The sequence below is a fragment of the Triticum urartu genome, chromosome 4A (assembly GCF_056163025.1).
Source record: "Triticum urartu cultivar PI428250 chromosome 4A, HENAU_Tu73, whole genome shotgun sequence".
Taxonomy (NCBI): Eukaryota; Viridiplantae; Streptophyta; class Magnoliopsida; order Poales; family Poaceae; genus Triticum; species Triticum urartu.
In genome coordinates this window covers 11,001,563-11,026,526 of record NC_141876.1, presented here as the reverse complement: position 1 = coordinate 11,026,526, position 24,964 = coordinate 11,001,563, and the positions used below count along the sequence as shown (strand labels likewise).

At 43.2% G+C, this 24,964-nt stretch overlaps 3 protein-coding genes across 3 annotated transcripts; all 3 read right to left on the bottom strand.

The window, feature by feature from the left end:
• Positions 1–2,044: 2,044 nt before the first annotated feature.
• Positions 2,045–2,323, bottom strand: LOC125554499 (auxin-responsive protein SAUR71-like). The gene has a single exon (XM_048718040.2). The coding sequence runs from the start codon at positions 2,321–2,323 to the stop codon at positions 2,045–2,047; it is 279 nt and encodes a 92-aa protein (XP_048573997.2).
• A 4,855-nt stretch (positions 2,324–7,178) lies between these two features.
• Positions 7,179–7,773, bottom strand: LOC125553376 (auxin-responsive protein SAUR71-like). The gene has a single exon (XM_048717167.2). The coding sequence runs from the start codon at positions 7,680–7,682 to the stop codon at positions 7,398–7,400; it is 285 nt and encodes a 94-aa protein (XP_048573124.1). The 5' UTR covers positions 7,683–7,773; the 3' UTR covers positions 7,179–7,397.
• A 5,116-nt stretch (positions 7,774–12,889) lies between these two features.
• LOC125553377 (auxin-responsive protein SAUR71-like) lies at positions 12,890–13,554 on the bottom strand. The gene has a single exon (XM_048717168.2). It carries the CDS (start codon positions 13,345–13,347, stop codon positions 13,060–13,062), a length of 288 nt encoding a protein of 95 aa, XP_048573125.2. The 5' UTR covers positions 13,348–13,554; the 3' UTR covers positions 12,890–13,059.
• Positions 13,555–24,964: the final 11,410 nt, after the last annotated feature.

The following is a 24,964-nucleotide window of genomic DNA, read 5'->3' as shown; positions in this document are numbered from 1 at the left end:
TTCTTTTTCTTGGTTGGTGCTGCGGTGAGACGACAAGGATGCTGAGATCCTCGTATTTATATGCAAGCACCGTAGGGTCCTCACGCGCGCGCGGTCAGCGTACAAAACTATGTTGCTTGGCTCATATGGGCATATGGCCCAGTTGGAGACTAGACTTTGTACCACGGAGACTTTGAGAGTACCTGGATTCTTCAGGGTGAACCAGCCGGAGTTCCATTGCATTGGGCGGCTTCTTTTGACAGTTTGGGATCTATCTCTTGGGTCACCGAGTGTTAAAGAGAAGAAGCATGGATTGTCAAAAACTTGTACCGCGTGTGCCAGCTAACAAGACATTGCTATGAAATTCCATGGATTCCTCTATTTATTTATGAACTCTTGACAACTAGCTAGTATCCCACTTACAGAATTCTTCCTAAAATTATACTCCCTCCGTCCCATAATACAACAGTGTTTTTGACACGAACATTAGTGTAAAAAACCCTTTTATATTATGGGAGGGAGGGAGGGAGTAGCTTTTAGTTGCGACATTGTTATAACTTTTATCCCATTGTATTATTTCCCCAAATGAAAAGTTGGTTCCATTTTTTCGCATGGTAGCTGGGGTTGAAGAACTCGTATGTGTGGTTAGTTGCACCACGCTGCTCATGCACTAGACTGGGTATCCTGAGCGAATATTGGCTAGAGTTTTATCCGTCAAATCAGCTAGGATTTCAGTCATACAGATTTAGAAAGTTTCAGGGTTTAATGTGGGCAATTTCATAGTTGTCCAGCGTTAAAGTTAGACCAAGCACCATGACTTGGAGTTTAGGATAGACTTCTTTTCTATATTTATAGGTATTGTTCTTTTACATCTCTTTGGCTTGGACTGGCGTAAACGCAACTTGACAAGTCTTCTTCGCATGTACACCCAGCTTTAGAACCTCAAATGCGGTGCATAAAGCTATCCATAAAGCAATATCTATCAGTATTCTGATATTTGAGGAAAAGATTGATAAGAGAATGACTGGTTGGATTGGGAATTTACTTTCCATTGGAGACATGGCCACTTTTAATTTGACCAATGTCTGTCTTAGCAGCATTCCATTATTTATGCTTTCCTTTTTGCAAACTCCTAAAGGTTCCCTGAAAAGGATGAACTCCGGTAGAGCTAGGATGGTTTGGCAAGACAGTCAAAATAAAAAAGAAATATCACGTGATCAATTGGCCTTCTGTTGGTTTACCTAAAGAATGTGGTGGTCGTGGGGTTCAGATCTTCAGACTATGAATCAATGCTTGCTTTTCAAGTGGCTTTGGAAACTACTCCCTCTGCCCCATAATGTAAGATGTCTTTTGACACTACAGTAGTGTCAAAAAACGTCTTATATTATGAGACAGAGGGAGCAGAAAACATGAAAGGTGTGTGGCAGAACCTGTCAACAAAAATAAAACGCACATTCTCAGACCTTCTCAAGTATGGGTGCAGAATCTGGTGGATCCCACTTCTGGCAAGGTTTGATGAAAGTCAATAGTATCTTTAGAGATTTGCCAAGAGAGTACTTGGTGATGGAAAAAAAAACTCTGTTTTGGGAAGACATTTGGATAGATGATACTCCTCAGATTCCCCAGATTATATACGGTGTGCTTCTCTAAGAAAGTTACTGTCATCATGGTGAAATCTGAAGGTTGGGATTGTCTGCAATTCATAAGAACTTTGAGGGGTGAAACTTATTTGAAGAATTAAAAGCTTTGGTGGATGATGTTCTTCTATCTGATGATCCTGACAGGGTGACTTGGAGAATTGGTAGCCAGATACACTTTCAATATTGTCAAATACGCTCTTATATTATGAAACGGAGGGAGTACCAACTGTTTGAGATCTATATTTACAGCTTAAGGCCGGACCCTTGTATGGTTTAGTCAGGCCGCCTCAAGATGTGGCGCTCCACACATGTATATGTACCCCATGCATGTCTATAGACTATATACGTATATATCCACCTACATACATCCATCTACACTGTCGACGCTGCACATATATATACATGCAGCTCCACACATGATCTCTTCACGTGTCGGCTCTGTGCAGCGCGCCGTCGACGACCCGGCGGAATTGCCCGGCGTCGCATGGGATCCGCAGCACACCTGGCTGGCCGTAGCCGTACTGCTGCGCCGCCATGTCAAGCAGCTCCGCGATGCACGGGTCCCCAAGCAGCCTCACCGGCACCACCACTCGGGCACCGCAGCCGGTGACCATCGGGACGTGCCCTCTCGGGACCTTGTGCCGCTCGTCGAAGTGGCATGGCGACGCTGACGACTCGCCGCCGTTCTTCTTTCCCCGTGCCATGGCGATCAGTAAGAAATTAAGAAGAGATCAGATACTGCTTGATCGCCTCGGGCTTGAGGACTTGGGTTTCTTCGGTGGCGCTACGGGGAGATGAAGATGCCTAGCTACTCCAGTAGTACGTTTATATATGGGGATTGGGGAGCAAGACGGGGGCCATGCATGCATGCATCCAGTAGTGGCAGGAAGGAGTGCCTATGTTCGTAGAATCGAGGTTAACGTCGTGGCCATGGATCCTTTGGGGTGGATCATGGATGGGAGTTTAGCACTTGCATGGCGTCGGCTTCTTTTGACCCGTAGAGGGATCGGTGGTATCTTTGTCGTCTCCAGTCTTGGGCCACTGATTCTTACTGCAAGGGGTGCGGGCTAGGTTCATTGCATGGTTGAACAAGTCACGCCTCACAGTTTACCCGAAAAAAGAGTTTGCTGCCTATTTGCCTAATTTGTAAATTTTTTCTGGTAAAATCTAGGAATTTGTTCCCACGGTGTATTTTGCAAATTTTGTGTGAAAATAAATGCATATAAGAGGAGTTCGGAATTAACAGTTGCTAAATCTTAAGCAAAAAAAAAATAGAAATGGAGAGGGGGGCATGTGGATGATTTCCCCACCTGAATATTCCACGCAAAGTGGCAAAATGCCACGAGAGTGGTCAGTTTATAAGAAAAACCAGATAACAATAATAAATAAACCTCATTTATGAGGAAAATCAAGCCGAAAACCATACAAGTGATAGCCCGAGGGCTAAACTTCTTGCCGAAGCAAGAAACACCCAAAATACAATGACCAAGTAGTACATAATGACAATCTATAACAAAGAAGTGGTTTATGTTGGGGACAAAACTACATCATTCCTTCATAGCTGTAACGCCCAATATAGGACCATCACTCACAACAAGATTCGATATCTAAGCCTTGTGTGTGTATACCTTGCACAACCAACCAAGACTATATGAAGTGAACTAACTTGCATTCAAAGAAAAGATGTTCAATTGTTCCACGTCAGTTGTATCTAAATTGACTGAATTTGCAAAAAAAAGGAGAGGAAAAAATTAAAAAGAAGGCAAAAGAATTGTCTCGTCGATTAATTAAGAAGAAGGGAATTGCCCAATTAATAAAAAACCGGGAGAACACCAATACAAATAAACCACATGCGGACTACTCATAAAGCCCGAAACCCCATGACTGCATGGTCAACCCTACAAGCATTCCAAACACGCAACAATTACAAGCCATTAAACTACTACATTGCAAAGGCACTCCTAATGAGAACACCACGAATGAATACATCGAACACCACCAAATGCACGATGATAAGCTAAACCATGAGGACAACCCAAGAGACCAAGGAACATATCCATTAAGTAGTCACATACGCCTTTCCTCGTCATCTACAGAACCAATCTGGACATCAGGCGACACAGACACAACTGACATGGACACAAATTGCGGACGCCTTCCGAATGGTGCCACCCTTCTTGCTTTTGTCCCGCTTTGGTTTTTATCCGCTTGGTTTCACCTTCACGAGGCAATCACCTGTCTTGTCAGGCATAAGCTGATCAGCCGCCCATTTGTCACGGAATTCGTAGAACTCACTGAAGTCACATACGACATAACCAACTTGTCGTAGAATTCATCATCTTCGCCTGCTTACCGCGTGTGCTGCCTAGCATCCAGGGCGAGTCCATCGGCGATCTCGTGGATCCAGTCCCGCAAGCCATGCCCGAGCTTCGGGAGCTACATCCGAGCCTTGCTTCGCCTTTGTCTGTGGAGCATTTAGAGGTGGAGGTGGACTCATTGACGAACTTGTGTGAAGGACGTGTTTCACCTATGTTATGTGAGCAACTAGAGGTGCATGAGCTCGCCGTGGCGGTGGTTCCCGTGGTCGATGATGTTGTGTCGATGATTCCTCTAGTTGAGGATGTCCATGCGGCTGGTGTGTTGGTGCCTGCTCCTAGGAGCCTCATGATTGAGAGCTGCTTGTATCCATTAGATAGAAGAGTAAAACGTTAATGTCACCGATACAACGCTAAAGATGAAACCACACGAAAACAAAATCACAAACTAAGCAACGATGAACAACAAGTCAACAAGCAACTAGCGCCATTCAGAAACGAATACTACTACCTAAACAAGCTGAGTTTTTACCACATGGCACAGTTTCAAAAATCAGGGAGCAGTATAAAACTAGTATAAATTTGGATGGATGGATCGTGGCGCCGCGTAGCATCAAAACTGGAAGGTACTACTGGTATCAGATCAGCTTGCCCACCCACCGCACGGATACGGAAAGACAGCGCGCGCGCGAGCAGTAGTGTGGTTTTGCACAGGTGGCGTGAGCAATTCAAATTTGGCACAAATTTGTAACATCCCTCGTATATTCATGTCTAAAAGAGTTGATCAATCAAAGAACAGATTGTATATCCAATTATATTTCCTCTACACTGTCGACCCTGCTCCCTGCTACGAGAACGCCGGGCGCCTAGTCGGCTCTGTGCAGCGCGCTGTCGACGACTCGGCGGACAAGTGTCCGGCGTCGCATGGGATCCGCAGCACGCCCGGCTGGCCGTACCCGTACTGCTGCGCCGCCATGTCAAGCAGCTCCGCGATGCATGGATCCCCGAGCAGGTTCGGTGCATGGTTGAACAAGTCACTCCTCTGGGTTTTTTTTTAACACGGTACAAACTCATATGATTGTATACATGCACATACACTTAATCCTATAAACATCCCTAGAAAGACTGAATCCTATAAACACATGCATGCACACCTATATATGAGCACCTTCGAGGTACTGAACCGGTACAACATCTTGATTTCACCAAAAGAAGCCTAACCACTTGAGTTGCACCCAGTTCTTCGCCTCACAATTTGTTGGATGTTTGCTCTGTTCGTAGCTCTTTCTTAAGCGAAACTGTAGGAATTTGTTCCTAGTATATATTCTTTTTGCAAATTCTCTGTAAAAAAATGCATATAAGAGGTGTTCCGAATTAACAAGCAGCTATTGTAATAAACCATAAAAAAGGGTTTCATTTTTGAGAAATCACTATGGAGGATAGATTTTCAAACCATGATATTTTGGACAATAAAACAAAGCCTATGCCCAAAACCCTGATTCGAGTAATCATTTATTTAGTACCGCTCAAGGAGCGGGAACTGCCATTCTAACTCTTCTTGGGGGATTGCATCCAGTGTGAGCCCTCTCAATGTTTTGCTTCTTAGCTGCCCGTTTTGACAATCTGGACGTTTCTGATCGTCGGATCTGATGTCTACAGCCATCTCCCCAGCATCTGTTAAGTACTGGCTTAGCTGTCCTAATGGGCTGCTGCTCTAGAGGCCAAAGCAAGAAAACACCCAAAATGCAAAGAACACGAGGTACATAATGATAGCCTGTAATGGAGAAGAAGTCATTCTTGTTGGGGCAAAAACTACATCAACACCCTACAGAGGACCTCCATTCACACCAAGATTTAATTGCTAAGCCTCGTTTCTATAGCCCACACAACCAATTATCATACATGCACAGAAGATTCCAATGTTTGTAGAGTTAGATCTTACCTGAAAGATAACTATATGGAGTGAATGAACCTGCATTCAAAAAAAAGTTGTTTATTTGTTTTATATTTATGGCAAAACCAACACTTTTCACTCATGTGCCTGTTATGCTTCACGAGATTATTCCTCATTATGGTCACCCCTTTGCGAGGGTATCACAAGAAAAAAAATTAAATCTAGAGATAATTTCATCTTCCAAAATTTATTATAGCAACATCACAATCACGATGAACAAGAGCCTGGCACATCAAGTTTACCGAGAATTTCACTCTATTCTAAATTCAAACATTGTGACAACTAAATGGAATCTAATCATTCTAGTACAGCGTTCCACGCTACCGGTCAATGATCTACTATCCACTCAGAAATCACATTTGGCAGCAATGAGATACATAATTCTGCAACCGTGATGTGTTTATATCACATAATATGAAGAGAAAAAAATTGACATCGGGCACGCTGGGAGGCATTCTCCAACTAAGTCGCTCTTCGTTTTAACATTGAGCCATCTTCGGTAGGAAAGGTTTGAAAACAAAAGAAAATTTGCTTCACCATCACCGACCTGGTCTAAAAGTGTGAATTCATGTGTTTCCATTGAACATGAGTGATGTCATTGGATCCCACATATTTAATATGTCATTGATTTTGTATGCTTGTTTCTTAGTAGGAAGTTTGACAACTATTTAATTAAGGACACAATGTTTTTGGTTATTTAGATTTTGGATCTCTAAGCTATCTTGCTCTTTTGGATGACAAATGACACAACTAGACATTATTAATTTTCACCATCACTTTGCCATTGAAAAAAACATTTTCTTAGAGGTGTCATGGTGGCAAAAAGCAGAAAGATAGACACTTGTAACTGGGGCCGAATATTTGTCAGTGGACTGATCCCCCCCCCCCCCCCCCCCCCCCGCCCTCTCTCTCTTTTTTGGCTCCAATCACTTTTTTGTACCATCTGATCATGATCCATCGCCCGAGAGCCTTTCTTCCTCCTCTCACCCCAACAAACCAGCTCTGGCATCGTCGGTCGAACCTTAGGGCCCAACCACCTGCGGCCGGCGATGCTACCTCTCATGCCTTGCTGCCTCCTTTGGTGGTACATCGGCAGTCCTAGTCCCACTAAACCTACCCTTATATCGATACGCCCTCCCCCCCGGCGACGCCGTGACCGGCCATGGCGTCCTCATCTCTTGCAGGACCTAGAATTGACTGGCGCTTCAAAAGAATTCAGGCGCCCAAAGAATAGGAAACATGTCTAACTAATGATCTGGGTTGTGATTTCAGTGTCTTGTTAGACACAAATTGAAATGGAAAACTAACTATATTGGAGTAGTTCTTGTGCAGTGCAGGTGGAGTGAGCACTTTAAATTTCACACAAATTTGTCACGTTCCTGGTGCGTTCATGTACAAAAGAACTGATCAATCAAAGAACAGACTTCGTATATCCAACTATACTCTTCTACAGTGGCGCTGCTGCATATGTATTCACAGTTTCACACATGCTCTAATGACGCCGGGCGCCTATTCGGCCCTGTGCAGCGCGCCGTCGACGATCCGGCGGAAATGCCCGGCGTCGCACGGGATCCGCAGCACGCCCGGCTGGCCGTACCCGTACTGCTGCGCCGCCATGTCTAGGAGCTCAGCGATGCGAGGGTCCCGGAGCAGCCTGACCGGCACCACCACGCGCGCGCCGCAGCCGGTGACCATCGGGACGTGCCCTCTAGGGACCTTCTCCTGCTCGTCGTCGCGACACGGCGAGGCGCCGGGCGAAGACGACTCGCCGCCGTTCTTCTTCCTCCATGCCATGGCGATGAATAAGAATATGTCAGATCGGTCGATCGCCTCGAGCTTGGAGACCTGGAGCTGCGGCGAGCGCTGTGGTTTCTTGGGTGATGATGAGGGCGAGCCAGCACATTTATACGGCCGGGAAGTAGAACGTGTGCTTCATCATACGTAGGTGGTCAAAGTCATGGCGTGGATAGTCTCGTGGCCATGGCTGACCTCGACGATCCTTCGGGGTGGATGCGAGTTTATTGCACTTGGCGGCTTCTTTTTGACCTGTGAGGAGGAGCGGCGGTCGTGTGAAAGAAGTCCAAAATCTGGGGCCATCGAAAGGTTAGGTTCGTTGCATGGTGGCCAAAAAAACGAGGGAGAAAGTAACCGGAAATCCAACTGTGATCCCCGAGCTCATCTCTTCTCCTGTGAACAGTACATTCAAAACCGCTCAAACAAATGGACGGTACATTCAAATGAAATGTGAAATAATTTTGAAAAATCTGTTTTTTTAGACATCAAAGATGAAAGACTTTTGTAGGTGCTTGCAAATTTTCACACTAAGATGGCATCCGAAGAACCCGGTACAAAAAACTAAAATTGAAGCTCAAAATTTTCAAAACACTAGAGAGGGAAACATATCTCAGAAACAGATCAAAACTATATCACAAAACTCTAAAAGTTTAAGAACTAAAGTAAAAAAAAGGAAAACCAGAAAGAAAAATCAAAAACCGAAAATCACGGAAGTGCCCCTCCGCGCGAGCGTCGCGCGCGAAGCACCCCGAAAAAGTCTCAGGAGCGTGCCGCGCGTGACAACCTTTGCATGGAGAGCTCCTCAACTAGTGATTTCGGTCAACCGGTGCTTAGAGCGCCGATTAGGAGCTCCCCAGCCAGCCTTGTAGGCATCATACTCTTTTTTTCAATGGATAAGGCAAATGGTCTCTTTGTTTTTTGGGGTTTTCCAGGTTCGGCCTTCTGGAGGAAATAGGAGAAAAGCGCTTCTATTTTATTTATCTGGAACAACATAAGGTTAAGTACTTTATCACATATATTACAAGGTGTTTTCTTTTTTTGACAAGCCTGCATACCAGTGCTCCCACCATACAGTATATATGGCAAGCAACTTCTGAATGGGAGCTAAGTTATGATGATTTAGGCTGATCTACTTTACAAAAGTTATGATGATTTTTAGGCTGGGAACATAGATAGCATCCTGAAGCTGAAGCACCGTATACGTTCTCCAATAGAGGAACATGTGCTTTGCATGCCGTTTTGCAGCAACAAGGCACGCATGACTTGTGAACGAGCACATAATGGCCAATTAGCCCATTCAACGGAGGTCTCTATCGACAAGAACATAACCAGACCATATGGTTTTCCAACATCGGGAGTCTCCGATTGTGTGGATGCACAAGAAACGCACGTGTGTTATCACTCATTAATTCATGTGTCGAGACTTTGATGTCTATTTCTTCTTGCGACCATAGTGTTTGAGGAGCGTGTAGATGCGGCGGCCACTAGGTCACGGTGTGGATTGAGACAGACTGATTCTGGTGGGACAAATACGAGAAGATAAGATCCATGTAACTTTACGGCTGCTACCTAGTTGAACTCTTTACTTTAGCTATTTTGCTTGACCTGGCTTGATGTTTAGAGAACTTCTGGCAGGTTGCCTAATTTTAGAGAAAAACGCATCCTTTTTGGCACCCTAACCAGATTAGCCAGCTAATCGGGTGTTTAATATCTCTGATGAATTCGGCCTGAAGTAGTTTGGCCAGTTCATCACCCATAGCTTGACACTTAGCTCAGGAAATCGGCGAAGCGCCTGGTTAACAGGTTTAGAGCCTTTAATTATATTCGGGCTATGCTCTGCCAGATTTTGTGGGATTCGTGGCATGTCCGAGGGTTCCCAATCGAAAATATCACAATTTTCCATAAGGAAGTTGTGTAGGCTTCGTCAATCTCTGGTTCAAGCTACGCACCTATGGATGTTGTTTTATTTGGGTCCGTAGGGTGCACCTGAAACTTGACGATTTTGTCGGCTGGTTTAAGCGAGGTAGATTTAGATCTTTTATCGAGGATGACGTCGTCCCTGTTGACCGTAGCACGAAGTGTTGTCAACTCTTCGATCGCGAAGGCCTCAACTAATGATTCAAGGGCGAGCGACACCGTTTTGTTTTCGGCTGTAAGTGCTCTGTCATGGTTACTTAACATGGTGACCACTCCGTTGGGGCCCAACATCTTGAGTTTCATGTACCCATAATGCGGAATGGCATGGAACTTGGTGAATGCCTCACGCTCTAATAGAGCGTGGTAACCACTTCAGAAGGGCACAGCATGGAAGGTCAATTCCTCGGATCGGTAGTTCTCAGGGGTTCCGAAAACCACATCGAGGGTGACTTCTCCACTACATCGAGCCTCTCTTCCAGGGATGCTCCCCTTAAAGTGGTATAGCTCTGTTGGATGCATGATTTGTCGAATTGCATCTTATCTAGAGTGTCTTCATAGATGAGGTTCAAGCTACTACCGCCATCCATCAAAACCTTATGTAGTTGACAACCGTCTACTATGGGGTCGAGGACCAAGGTTGCCGGACATCGGCCTTGGCCGGTCTTCGGCTGATCCTTTTGTTCGAAGGTAATCGGCGTGTCCAACCATGTATCCGAAGCTTTCATATGTTGGACGTGGCTTAGCTCTCGAAGGGCTCTCTTCCTCTGATATCTTGATGCGTAAGTTTCTTGTATGCGGTCATGCCTCCGAGGAGGGCTTGGCCTCCCTTAGCCACCTGTTTTACCACCCAGCAAGCTTGAAGGCTATGAGTTGGGTTGGCGTTTAGCAAGATCGAGTGGATTGGGCATGACTTATCCTGCGGACCATCAAGGGCGGTTTTAGATCATGTTACATGTTTTCTTCTTTTGTGTGATGGCTCGGCTGACATGGAGTGATGAAATTGCCCCTTCAAGCCCTCTTTACTATTACAGTTTAATTTTTCGGCACAGATTGAATCTGCTTGCTCTTTTTGAGCCACCCAAGCGTCTTCCATGGTGCAGAATTTTGACACCAAATCCGATAGCTTGGAAAAGTTTGAACTCAGCACCAAGCGAGGGCATTTAAGATACCCTCATCTCGGCAGTTGTGCTAAAAGGCTGCTAAGACCTCTAAACCGCAACAATCTAGTATCTTGTTTTTTACAAACAAGAATCTTGTCCAAAATTGCCAGACTATCTTGTTAGCTTGTTGCTTTACGTTAATTAGATCCCAGACATCTGGAGGCCTTGAGTTACTTGGACAGTACTCAATGTGGGGGGTGGGTGGAATCAAAGAATTTATTGTCCAATGGGTTACAACCATCTCCCTCACATCTGTTAAGTACTGGCGCAGTTGTCCAATGGGCTACTACTCCAGAGGCCAAAACAAGAAACACCCAAAATACAAAGAACACGAGGTACCTAGTGATAGCCTATAATGGAGAAGAAAGTCATTTTTGTTGGGGCAAAAACTACATCATTCATGCATAGCCGTAAGACCCAACAGAGGACCACCGTTCACACCAAGATTTAATTGCTAAGCCTAGTTTGTATACCCTCCACAACCAATTTACATGCACGAAAGATTTCAATGTGGATAGAGTTAGAGCTTACCTGAAAGATGAGGCTGGTTGTAATAGGGAGTAACATATACTAGTATCATGCATATGATTCTAGTTTACAATACTACTTTCGTAATGCATAGCATCATAAGTTAGTATCTTAGGTTGTCTGATTAATTGCCATGCATAACACAAAGTAGTATAACATTTAATATGATACGGTATCATGATATGATATCACATCCTCTCTTTCCTCATTTAATTGTGTGCCACATCATTCAAAAAGTCTAGTTGACATGTATGATACTATCATTATGCATTCAAAAAAAATTGTTTATTTGTTTTATATTTATGGCAAAAGCAACACTATTCACTCATGTGCCTGTTATCCTTCACGAGATTATTCCTCATTATGGTCACCCCTTTGCGAGGGTATCACAAGAAATTTTTAAATCTAGAGATAATTTCATCTTCCAAAATTTATTGATAGCAACATCACAATCACGATGAACGAGAGTCTGGCACATCAAGTTTACCGAGAATTTCGCTCTATTCCAAGTTCAAACATTGTCACAACTAAAAAGAATCTAATCATTCTAGTACAACGCTCCGTGCTACCGGTCAACGATCTACTAAATCCCCTCAGAAATCACATTTGGCAGCAATGAGATACAGAATTCTGCAACCATGATGTGTTTATAGCACACAATATGAAAAAAAAAATATGACATAGGGCACGCTGGGAGGCATTCTCCAACTAAGCCAGTCTTCGTTTTAAAATCGAACTACCTTCGATAGCTAAGGTTTCAAAACTAAAGAAAAGTTTGCTTCACCTTCACCGATCTGGTCTAAAAGTGTGAATTCACGTGTTTCCATTATACGTGAAGGATGTCATTGGATCCCACATATTTATTATGTTGTTGATTTGGTATGCTTGTTTCTTAGTAGAAGTTTGAACAACTATTTAATTAAGGACACAATGTTTTTTGTTATTTAGATTTTGGATCTCTAAGCTATATTGCTCTTTTGGATGACGAATGACAGAACCGGACATTATTAATTTTCACCCACTTTGCCATTGAAAAATCATTTTCTTAGAGATATCATGGTGGCAAAAGGCAAAAAGATAGACACTTGTAATTCGCGCCGAATATTTGTAAGTGGACTGATTTCTCTCCTTTTTCTTTGGCTCCAGTCACTTTTTTGTACCATCTGATCGTGATCCATCGGCTGAGAGCCTTTCTTCCTCCTCTCACCCCAACAAACAACCTCCAACATCGTCGGTCGAACCTTAGGGCACAACCATCTGCGGCCGGTGATGCTACCTCTCATGCATTGCTGCCTCCTCCGCCAGTCCCAGTCCCACTAAACCTACCCTTCTATGAATACTGTCCCCCCCCCCCCCCCCCCACACACACACCCCCCTTCCCCGGCAAGCCTCCGCCTCGCTCCCGTGGGCGACGCCATGACCGGTCATGGCGTCCTCATCTCTTGCGGGGCCCAGAATTGACAAGCGCTTCAAAAGAATTCAGGACAAAGAATAGCCAACGCGTGTAACTAATGGTTTGCGTTGTGATTTCAATGTCTCTCGTTAGACACAACTGAAATTGAAAAACTAACTATATAGTTCTTGTGCAGGTGGAGTGAGCACTTCAAATTTGACACAAATTTGTCTTTCACGTTCCTTGTATATTCATGTACAAAAGAACTGATGATCAATCAAAGAACAGAGTTCGTATATCCATCTATACTCTTCTACACTGGCACTGCTGCATATGTATTCACAGTTTCACACATGCTCTACTGACGTACGCCGGGCGGCTAGTCAGCCCTGTGTAGCGCGCCGTCGACGACCCGGTGGAAATGTCCGACGTCGCACGGGATCCGCAGTACGCCCGGCTGGCCGTAGCCGTACTGCTGCGCCGCCATGTCGAGGAGCTCCGCGATGCGAGGGTCCCGGAGCAGCCTCACCGGCACCACCACCCGCTCGCCGCAGCCGGTGACCATCGGGACGTGCCCTCTAGGGACCTTCTCCCGCTCGTCGTCGCGGCACGGCGAGGCGCCGGGCGACAACGACGACTCGCCGCCGTTCTTCTTCCTCCATGCCATGGCGATGAATAAGAATGGGTCAGACCGGTCGATCGCCTCGACGTTGGAGGCCTGGAGGCTGGAGTTGCGGCGAGCTCGATGGCTTCTTGGGTTGGCGCTGCGGAGAGATGATGAGGCCGAGCCAGTACATTTATACGGCCGGGAAGTAGAACGTGTGCTTCATCCTACGTAGGTGGTCAAAGTCATGGCGTGGATAGTCTCGTGGCCATGGCCCGACCTCGACGATCCTTCGGGGTGGATGGCAGTTTATTGCACTTGGCGGCTTCTTTTTGACCTGTCATGAGGAGCGGCGGTCGTGTGAAAGAAGTCCAAAATCTGAGGCCATCGAAAGGGGCGCGGACAAGCTAGGTTCGTTGCATGCTGGCCAAAAAAAAGGAGGGAGAAAGTAACCGGAAATCCTACTCTGATCCCCGAGCTCTTCTCTTCTCTTCTTCTATGAACAGTACATTCAAAACCGCTCAAAAAATGGGCAGTACATTCAAATGAAAATGTGAAATAATTTTGAAAAATCTGATTATTTTTATATATATACATCAAAGATGCTTGCAAATTTTCACACTAAGATGGCATCCAAAGAACTCGGTACAAAAAACTAAAATTGAAGCTCAAATTTTACTGCAACTTTGGACGTTTTTTTAGCTCTAATTTTTGAAGCGCCGTTGCGAGGGTATTCTTTTCGAATTTAGTTGCATGTCCGCTTGGGGTCATCGATTCTTGCCGGCCCTTGGATCAATATAGTGTAAATATTACAGATGGTTGAAATTACTCGTAGTATCTATCATGTAGGGCACAAGCACAAAAGAGTGTTGTCAATCGGTGCCCCGTTCCTAAGCGTGGATAAGTTTGATTGGACTCAACTTGGACCAGCGTGTTGACGACACAAGATTTGGCGGCCCGCACGTTACGGATTATTATAAGGAAAACAACTAGGGTACGAGCGTGGTTACATGTAGGTCGGCCAAAAAAATGGTGTAGGTTTTTTTTTTGCGCCGTTGGGTCTGGTCAACGACTGTTGTTTGTATTCTACCCGGAGCCTTTTTCCTCTCCGAAACCGCCAACCACCACCAGCTTATCTGCATGGGTCGTCACCCACGGTCCACGGTGCTCACGTCACCGTCTCGCTGCCTCACCCGCACCTTATCACCGTCCACCACCATGATGCCGCCACCCTCGACCATCCCTCTAAACCACCCAGATGGCTAGATTCGTCCCGCGGACCACTTTCCACGTACCTGAACCTGTCAACCGGCGTCTTCCTTGCCTATGACCACGACGCCGCTGCTCGCTGTCAGTCGCAACGTCGTTCGTAATCAATGTCGGCCTCAATCTACGCTTGTTTTCTCTCCAAAATTGATTTGTATAAATTTAAAATTCAGTCAACTTATAAATAGCTCGTGCGTTAAAATATTTGTTTCATTTAGGAGATCTTTCTTCTACAAAAGGACTCGGATCTAGTATAAAGGTGCATCTGATCTTTGTCTCTCCTTCAAGAAAAGGCGGCTAGGGTTTCCGCCTCCCGTCGGCGGCGCCATCGATCTCCCACGTCTCATGTGGCCTTAGATGGATCTCAGCCCTTGCCAGCGAGAGGGCTTCGTTTTCAGGTGCTTCTTCAAGTTTTTTTAGGGTTTGTGTCCTGCTCAAGAAGACGAGACGGCGGCGGCTTCTTGAAGATAGAATAAGGTTCTCCCCGTCTAGAGCCCCCCGTCCTGATAGTGTGGCTAGTGTCGTCGGGGGGCGTGTGGAGATGTGTCTTCGGCGAATCTTGCGGGATTCGGTTGGTGGTTGTCTTTGGTATATCCGCTCGGATATGGTCTTTGTTCGTCTTTGTTCACGTGTCATTAGGTTGGATCCTTCTGATCTGCTTCTCTTCATTGGCGGCGGTTGCTATTCTGGTGCGTTGGTCCTACGAGGCCTTAGCACGACGACTTTCCGACTGTCTACTATAATAAATTGTGCACGGCTCCGACGAGGGAGGGGCGATGACGGCGGCGCGCCTTCGGCTCGCTTCAGTGCTTGTAGCCGTCGCTAGATGGTCTACAAATCTGAATGTAATTTTTATTATATTTGATGTTCGTTGTACTACTATAATTAAAGACGTATAGATCGACAATTTCCCGTAAAATAAATAAACAAAGGTGCATCTAAAGTACAAGCCACCACGAACAAGGAGAACCACTACCATCATCAAAACGAGCCGCGACGACCGTCGTCCTGCCGAATTTGTCAAAGCCTGGCCAGTAAACGCCCGTAAACCAGTGGCCCGCGGCTTTGGCGAGGAAACGGGAAACACACCAAGCGTGTAATTGCCGCTCGCGCGATCATATATACACTCGTCGAACGGTTCAAAGAACCCAGAGCGACGGAGACAGATGCATGCTGATCGCAGCCGCTCGTGTGACCCCGTTGCCTTCGCGGCACGTGGGCGTGCGGCCAACTCGCAGGGTGCGATCGTGCAATCTTGCTCCGTTTCCGTTATTCTCCATGTGGTAAGGAATAGCACTCAGACTTGTGGTTAACAGTGGAGTTACAGATTCTAAAAAAAAAAAGTGGCGCTACAAGTCTGAAATCTGAATAGTATTGACGCACGTGCAATCTATGGCAAGTTCTTTTTTTTTAGGGGAATCTATGGCAAGTTCGAGACGTGTTTCTCAATCTGTCACGGGAAAAACGGAACGTCGGTCAAGGCAAAAAAAAAAAGAACACTCGGGGAACGTGGTCGACTAAACCAATGGGCCAGGTGTCCAAATTCCAGCCCATAGAGCCTGATTGCGAGGCCTCCTATTTGACACCCATTTGCATCAAAGGCCTGCCAAACGCACAGGCCGATGTGCTTCTAGACCAACCCATTTCGAGCTATTCCTTAGCACGAGCGTCCGTAGTTTTTCTTTATTCTGGGTATGGTAGGTTTTTGTTTTCTGGTCCGGTTTTTCCTTTGTTTTTATTTTTTCCATTTAATATTTTAACCTCATTTATTATTTATAAATATATATATGTGTGTGAAAAATGGTCTTGTCTTGTTTTACAAATGTTTCGGAATTTTGAAAATTTTATTATATTAGAAAATATGGGCATAACTTTCAAGAACCATGTATTTAGAAAAAAAGTTTAGATAACTCAAATATAACCATGGTTTTATAAAATTTTGAAGCTAAAATGTAAACACAAAAGAAATAAGTAAGGTTAAATTGAAAATAAACAAACAAGGAATAGGGTTTTCTTTTTTATTCTCCGGTTATATTGTTTTTCACCCGTTTGCAGCTTTTTTGTTGGTTTCACTTTTTTTGTTTCTTTTCTATTTTTGATTTCATTCTTCACCCGTTTCTGTGGGTTTCTTCTTTGTTATAAATTTGGTTTTCTTTTGTTTTCTTCCGTTTTAATTTCGATCTTTGTAACTTTGGTTTTCTTTGTTTCTCTCTTCGTAATTTTCATCTGGGTTTGCTTTCAACACATGTTAAAAAAAATTGACAACATTCAACATTTCTCATGTACATCAGAAACATTTACTATATGCACATTAAACAATATTAAATACTTGATTAATAGTTTTTTATGTCTATTTTTTCATACACATTGTATTCTTTTCGTATGTATCTAATACTATTTTTGAGTCAGGTTTAATATATTTTTAATATAAGATTCACAATTTTCTAATACATGGTCAATATTTTTTCCATAAACATTTTGTAAAAATAAATAAATGCTTGATTAAATATTGTTCAAATACAAGATTAACATTTGTTTAATCCAAGTTCAATATTTTTTGTAAATGTTTAACATTTTTAACACATTTCCGGCATTTTCTTACATTTAATTTTTGAATGCTTTATTCACTTTTTAAAAATACATGGTCAACATTTCTTTCTTTACACATTGGTTATCTATACACGTTTTTTGTATACACAAGGAACATTTTCTCTATACGTATTTAACATTTTTCAAATGCTTCAATAACATTTTAAAGAAAATCTCACAACTCTTTTTTTGTAATATATTAGTTGAAAAAACAAACAAAAAACAAGAAAAAAATGTGACTAGCCACCCGCACATCTAGTTCTCCAACAGATTATTCCTGCATATCTCTGGTGCAACACTTGAAAGTATAGCATAACCTGCCAACTCCATTGATCACGTGAATTTGCGGCGTCGCGTCATAATCCTGCTGCCATCCTGCACACAATCCATGCCCAAAACAAAGAGCCAAAAGATAGATATCCAACATGCGTACACGTACCAAGGGACATGTACGAACTCATCTCCCGTCCTTTTTTCTTTGTTTTCTTCCGACACACCCGATTGATATGATGGCCTGCGTTATCTGACTCTTCTTTTTAACAACAAATCTCATGCCTTCACACTGCAACCTCCTGTAGCAGCCATGACTTAGTACCAGTGGCGGAGCCAGGATATTCAACATGGCTATGCGAAGTAAAAAATTTGTTCCACAACAATGTAAGAAATAAAAAAGTTCATATTTTTTTCAAAAAGGGGGACTCCCTGTCCTCTGCATCAGAACGATGCATACGGCCAACTTATTAAAAAGATAAATAGGTTCAATAAGATCTTAGAGTTTCGAAACGAAAATAAAGGAGAGCTCACAAAGAGCCAACAGGGCCAAAAACAAACTGGCCATGAAAAGCCACAACTGGCTGGCATAAGAAAGACAAGTAAACTAATTGCCTATCCTATTATATGACCGTCATCCAAATCGGTTGAAGATATCCCGTGCTACCATCTGCCAGCGGGTAGAACCAGTAACCAAACGCTCCCTGGCCTCCATCGGAGTGAGTAGCGACCACATATGGATCAACGCAGTGGCTCAGAAAATAACCTGCAAAAAATGAATATTTGTTGTTCTGTTAAAGACCAAATCATTTCTGCAGTTCCAGACTGCCCACAATAAAGCACAAACTCCTACTCGAATATGTCTCGCTGTTTCGGTCTCTATCCCATTAAGCCACGTTCCAAATAACGTGTTGACAGAACTCGGTGGAGTAATATTAAATGCAATATGGATTGTCCGCCATAAGACTTTTGCTAACGGGCAATCAAGAAAAAAGTGTTTGGTGGTTTCCTCCTGATCACAGAAACTACACCTAGTAGATCATGTCCAATTACGTTTTGCCAAATTGTCCTTGGTTAATATTACTTTTTTATGGACAAACCACATAAACACTTTGATTTTCAAAGGAACTTTAACAGCCCAAACATGTTTGGAGCTAGGAATTGAGCTTGAATTGATAACATCAACATACATTGATTTAACAGTAAACTCTCCAGACCTAGTAAGTTTCCAGCGTAATTTATCCAGTTGAGCTGAACCTCCATCAGTCTACTTACTAGGTGGAGCCATTCTTCCCAATAATTGACAATTAGCGTCCTTCTGAACTGAGTATTAAGGGGGTTGGATTGAAGTACCGTTGCAACGAACGCCTCACGTCGTTGAACAATACGATACAGAGATGGGTATTGAATGGCAAGGGGAGTCTCTCCGAGCCAATTATCCTCCCAAAATCGTGTACTAGCACCGTTGCCAATAATAAACTTTTTCCTATTAAATAAGGTTAATTTGACTTTCATAAGCCCTTTCCAAAAAGGTGAGTCAGTCGGCCTTGCTGTCACATGAGACAAAGTTTTGGAGTGAAGATACTTGCTACGGAGGATCTGTGCCTAAGTGGCATCCGTCTCAATCGATAACTTCCACAGCCACTTGCTAAGAAGACATCTGTTTTCAATAATAACAACAGAGAAACTACAAATTATTCATTATAGCGACCGTGTTTTCAATAATTCAGTTACATTGCAACAAGGACAAATGATGGTGTTTTCCTTTACTTGCACGAAGAATATACCCTCAAGAGAAGTAATCAAGCAATCATTTAAATATTGTTCCTTCATGGTGGAAAATCTTTCAAAATTGAATGTTTATAATTCAAAAATTCACCTTGATTTCCTTGCACATCTTCACAAGTTTTGTAGCGAGCCAATGCAGACCATGCTCAAAATTGACTGGATTCTACAGTAGATTAGCCAAAAGAAAACCAGGAAATAAATATAACCTTCAATTCTCGACTAACAATTCAAAGAAATTAAAATAAAACACTTCCAAAATAAAAACAATCAGACGATGGACGAACTGCGATGGTATGGCGATCTGCGATGGCCGAGAGATGGTGCGGCGGCGGTGGCGGAGACGGTTGCTTTCGATGGCCGATGCGGGGATGCGATGTGATGTTGCCCGGTTTCACGATGCAATGGCTCCTTTTTTTTTCTTGAGGGGTTGATGCGGTGGCTCCTGTGGAGCTGTCTCCTCGACCGCGATTAATTAGCTAGCGTTAAGCCTCAAGGATAAGGCCCAGAGCACTGTACTAGCAACGTAGCAGCCCAACATATGCCCAACTGGCACTGAATCATTCGTCACTTCCGTTTATCCTGCCTTATACGTACAACTAGACCGCCATGCGCTTTATAAACGCATATAGAAGCTTATATACTGAATTTTTCTGCCAAAAATATTGAGTATGCATTGCATACCCTTGCATTAGCCTAGCTCCGCCCCTGCTTAGTACACATCAAATCAATCCAGCCTCGCGCAATCATACTGCTGCACGGCTCCTGCGCGTTGTGCACGCTGGCCAGCCCAACACGGGCCTCACCTGACCTGGGCCAGCGCCCTCCCTAGCTTCCAAACGGCTTGCCACGCTGCTCGATAACCTGCACCAAGCTGCTGCTGCATCGGTTGGAATTCGATCTCGGTGAAACACATCACGATCCGATCTGGATCCCGCCGCCGCTGTACGCTAGGTTGCCTGCTGCACGTGCACGCGCCACTGCCGTTGGCCGCGCGACTACTGCTGCCTTCTGGTTGCTGCTTCCGATCGCTATCTCGAGCAGATATCTTCGCCCCACCGTCGAATTGTTTCCATCGCACGCGACCAACTCGATCCAACAAATTCTTCCACTCCTTCCTCTAGATCAACAAACCACGACCTCTTCGTAACCTTGCTCATGATACCACTTGTTAGAATAATTTGAGGCACTCTGTCGATTTACCGAAGATCAAGCAATCACACGAAGCACGACACCGAGATTTGTTAACGAGGTTCACCGATATGGCTACATCCTCGGGGCATGACTACGGGCGCTCCTCCCCATGACACCGTTACAATACCGCACCCCCGGCTGGCAGGGCGCCGGCACACGCCGTCGGCTCCCCCGCGTGCCCGTGCTATTATGTTGGCATAGGTTACATCATGTGTCTACGCCCGCTATATATCAGAGGCCTAGGATACAAGTGTCCTACTTGGACACGACTCTGTATCCTGTCTACACACCGTACGACTCTAAGTCCAACTATAACCTAACTTTTACAATAATATTCGACATAACTCTAACATGATTTGCCACCTGAACATCTACGGATCCCTGTAATAATTGAATCTATGCAATAAAGAGGCGCTGGGATTTAAAAAAAACAACCTTAACCTATCTAAAATGACCTCCGGCCCATCATTGCCCGACAATTTGTGGGAGAAAGAATGGGACATATCTGGATTTCGATTTCGATTTCGATTTGTGCACGTCTCATACATAAACGAGAGCTGTTTTCTCACTTCAAGCGAGACGAAGCTTTACCCTTAAATGAAACAGGCTAGCCATTGCGCCACCTATCACGTCCTGTTCTACTACTATGATGGGTTCTACTTAAAGGAAATAAGCCAAACGCAACTACTGGTTCCCATGTATATATAATGTCCGTTTTATTTTTGTTTTCTTTTTTTTGTCTTCCCCGGGTTTTTTCATTAGGTTTTTATTTTCCTGTTCCTTTTGTCTATTTTGGTTCTTTTTCGTTTTTTTGGTTTTTCTTAGTTTCTTTTTTTCATTCTACAATTCTTATATACATGATCAACATTTTTTAAATAATTGTTCAACATTTTTATATGCATGATCAACATTTTTTCAAATAATTGTTCAATATTTTGCAAATACCTGTTCAATATTTTTCAAATACATATTCCACATTTTTATATGCATGATCAAAATTTTATTCGAATACTTTTCAACATTTTTGAAGTCCTTGTTCAGCAATTTCCAAATAATTGTTCAACATTTTTTACATACATTATCAACACTTCTTCGAGTACTTGTTCAACATTTTGTAAATACTTATTCCAATTTTTTAAATACTTGTTCTACATTTTTAAATATTTTTAAGAGTGTTTTCTATATAATATATATATATATATATATTCAAACTATTTTAAAATATAAACAAAAGTACAAAAAAAAAGTATAACAAAAAACTGAAAACGTAAAAAAAAGAGGATGTGGCCTCCCGTGATCGTGGGCCAGCCGAGCTCGCTCGCCCTTCAGCGAGTCAGAAGCCAGACTCGCTGAAGTAACCTCAAGATAGGGCTGCCCACTTAACGAGCCCGCAAAAAAAAGGAGAACTTTTTTCAAATGCACCCTCAACTTTTTTTAGCATATGGTGAACGTTTTCAAATGGACACTGAACTTTCTTAGCATATGGTGAACATTTTTTACAACAAACATCGAACATATTTTTGTATATGATGAACGTTTCAATTATATACATTGAACATTTTCAAATATATGATGAACATTTTTCTTACACAATGAACATTTTTTAAAATTTTGATGAACTCTTTTTAATATACTCTGAACTGTTCTAAAGGGTATGCTGAAAAAAATTTCTAAAATATATTTTCCTATTTTTAATAAAATAGAAAAGGTTGTAGCTTCTAAAGAACAACAGCTGGTTTTTTGGGTGAAAAACGGACTTATAAACCGAAGAGGAAAATATAAAAGCAGCTTCATTTGTAAGTGGCCGCATTCGCGTAGGGTTCAACGAAGCCACTTGACACACACGAGCGGCAAGCTGGAGCTCTCCAACAAGCGTCAAATAGTATTGTGTCCCGATCACGAAAGCATTGATGGGCTGAACCAAGCTGAACGAGTAACTGGTATTTTCATATTTCTAATCTCCAAATGATGTGTATAATTAATATATTATTATTTTTAACATCGTATATTTTAATATTCCCTCTGTAAAGAAATATAGGAGCGCTTAGATCGCTACTTAGTGAAACGGTAGTGATCTAAACGTTGTTGTATTTCTTTATGGAGGGAGTACTTTGTATGATATGTGACATGGCAAGAGAAAAATTGATGTTTTTAAAGAAGCTTGCATATATTTGAGAATTTTCTATACATTTTTAAAAAGCATCTATGCATCTGAATAAATTATTTAGTAATTAGAAAAGGTGGCAATCCATTTATAAAAATGACCGTTTAATTTTAGTAATAATCGCCTAGTTTCATTATTTTCCTTTTACTTTTATAAAACTGCTCACACCTTTACAAAATGTTCATCTAATTTCGAAACATGTTATCATTTTGTTAGAAAAATCATTTAACTGAAAAAAGTGTTCAATAAAAACTTTTTTTTATTAAATGTTCACGCCTTACGTGAAAATGTATATACCTATAAACTGATCACGCGTAAAGTACGAGAAGCAAGCTACTCAAAAGAATCCATGGTGGTGTCTGAAGCGAAGGTTCACCAACTTTTTGCTGCACTAGCGAATCCATGGTGGTGTCTGAGGCGAAGGTTCCCCAACTTTTTGCATGTTTCCTCAAAAGAAAACAAACTGTTGCTGCAAACAGTGTGCGGCTCTTCCAAGATGGGGCCATCGGGGCCATGCTACCTCGTGCAGTCGTGCTCCATCGACCCCTCGACGGGCTACCCACTCGGCAGAAAGCTATGCCACCGAGACTAGGCCATGCTAGAATCCGGCCGGCCGGCCGGACGTACCACTCCGAGGACGTGCGTACTGCGTAGAGTACGGATGGCCGGTGGCTAGCTCGATAATGGTGGCCATCGCAGGCGATCCCACCCACCTCGAGAAATTAAACAAGAATGAGCACGGACGTGCCTTTGCCACCGTCTGGGTTCCTTGAACAAACATCCTTGCACTGGCTGCTGTCAAGAAATCATACTTGGAACGTTTCCCTTTTCTTTCTTTACTCCTAGTTGGTATATATAGTTGCAACATTCTTGCACGTTGACTGGATGCCACTCAGCTTTTGAGCGACGCGCTTGATAATCAGGTGTGCATGTCTCTGACCGAACCTTCCAATGACAATATGACAGCATGCATGCACGACCGTCGTTGATTAATTATTTACACCTACACTTTTGTGCAAAAGGAGGAGACTACGTTGGAAAACTGCACGCCACTGGTACGAAACGGGCGGCCCTTTGAGCTTTCTGGCTGAAGACGGCCCACTTATATGCTGCAAAGGCATGCATCTGGACTGGTGGAGAGACATATATAACCACATGGTGGACACATATAAGACGACACAATAAGGTTCAGACTTTGTTAGTACTCCCTCCGGTCCTTTTTACTCTGCAGGTTTGTCCGAAGTCAGTCTCATCCAACTTTGACCAAGTTTATATAAAAAATTATAGACATTCACATAACAACACCGATATCTTTAGATTCATCTTGGAATATATTTTCATATTATTATATTTATTAGATATTATAGATACTAATAATTTCTAATATAAATTTGACCAAACTTAACAAAGTTTGACTTTTGGCAAATTCAATGTGCAGAGTAAAAAAGACCGGAGGGAGTATAAGGCTAATAAGCTAGCCATCACGCACCAAGCAGAAATATTTGACCAAGCACAAACTACCACTCCGATGTATCAACTGATTGCAGCTGCTTATATTTCAAAATGATAATGCTTCGCAGAAAGAAGGCTATACATGGTTTATTCGTCATCGATCCCTAGGTTGACGGCATACATCTAAAACGAAAAATTCACATTTTACCACACCTGCAGTGATTTTTGAGACACCTCTACCCAATTTATCGGATGTTTTCTAGAATTTACCCAATTGAAGCCGTTTGTGTTACACTTTTTACGCGTTTTAATATTTCACCCCAATTTTAAAAGGTTGTGTCTGCCATCAGATGTTGCGGATTAAGTGTCCCTTGATGCCCGTCTCAGGGCTGGTACAATAAGAGATGCTTAGGGAGGTGCTTAGAAAAATAAACTGAATTTTTCTAAAGCACCGGTGCCTATTTCTATAGGAGAGACGCTTAGTTAAGCGTCTACCCTGTACAATAAGCATCGGTACTTAAGGAAAACCTGATTTATTTCTCTAAGCACCTCTCCTAAGCATCTCCCATTGTACAAGGCTTCATGTGCGCACTAGCATGACCATCGTGCGCCCATCTCCCCAAGTAATGCTACATCTACAAAATGTTACTTAATTTTTTCACAAGCAAACTGATGTGGAGGATTATTATTGCTAACAAGGGATGAAGGAGCTCACCCCGGTTGAATCCAGGGGGGAGAGGATTAGTTTGGAAAATGAATTAAAACGTTCGTAAATTCTTTGTAAGTCTGCATTATTGATCTCCCCCGCATGGTTCATCACATTCCGGTTTTGTGCGATACTCATGTTTCCCGATTTGATGGTGAACCATCACTATTCTGCACATCTTTGCACCCTCCACCGTGGTGACACCCTACATGTTGTCATACCGCTTGCCTATGGCACTGTGGTCCACCTCAGCA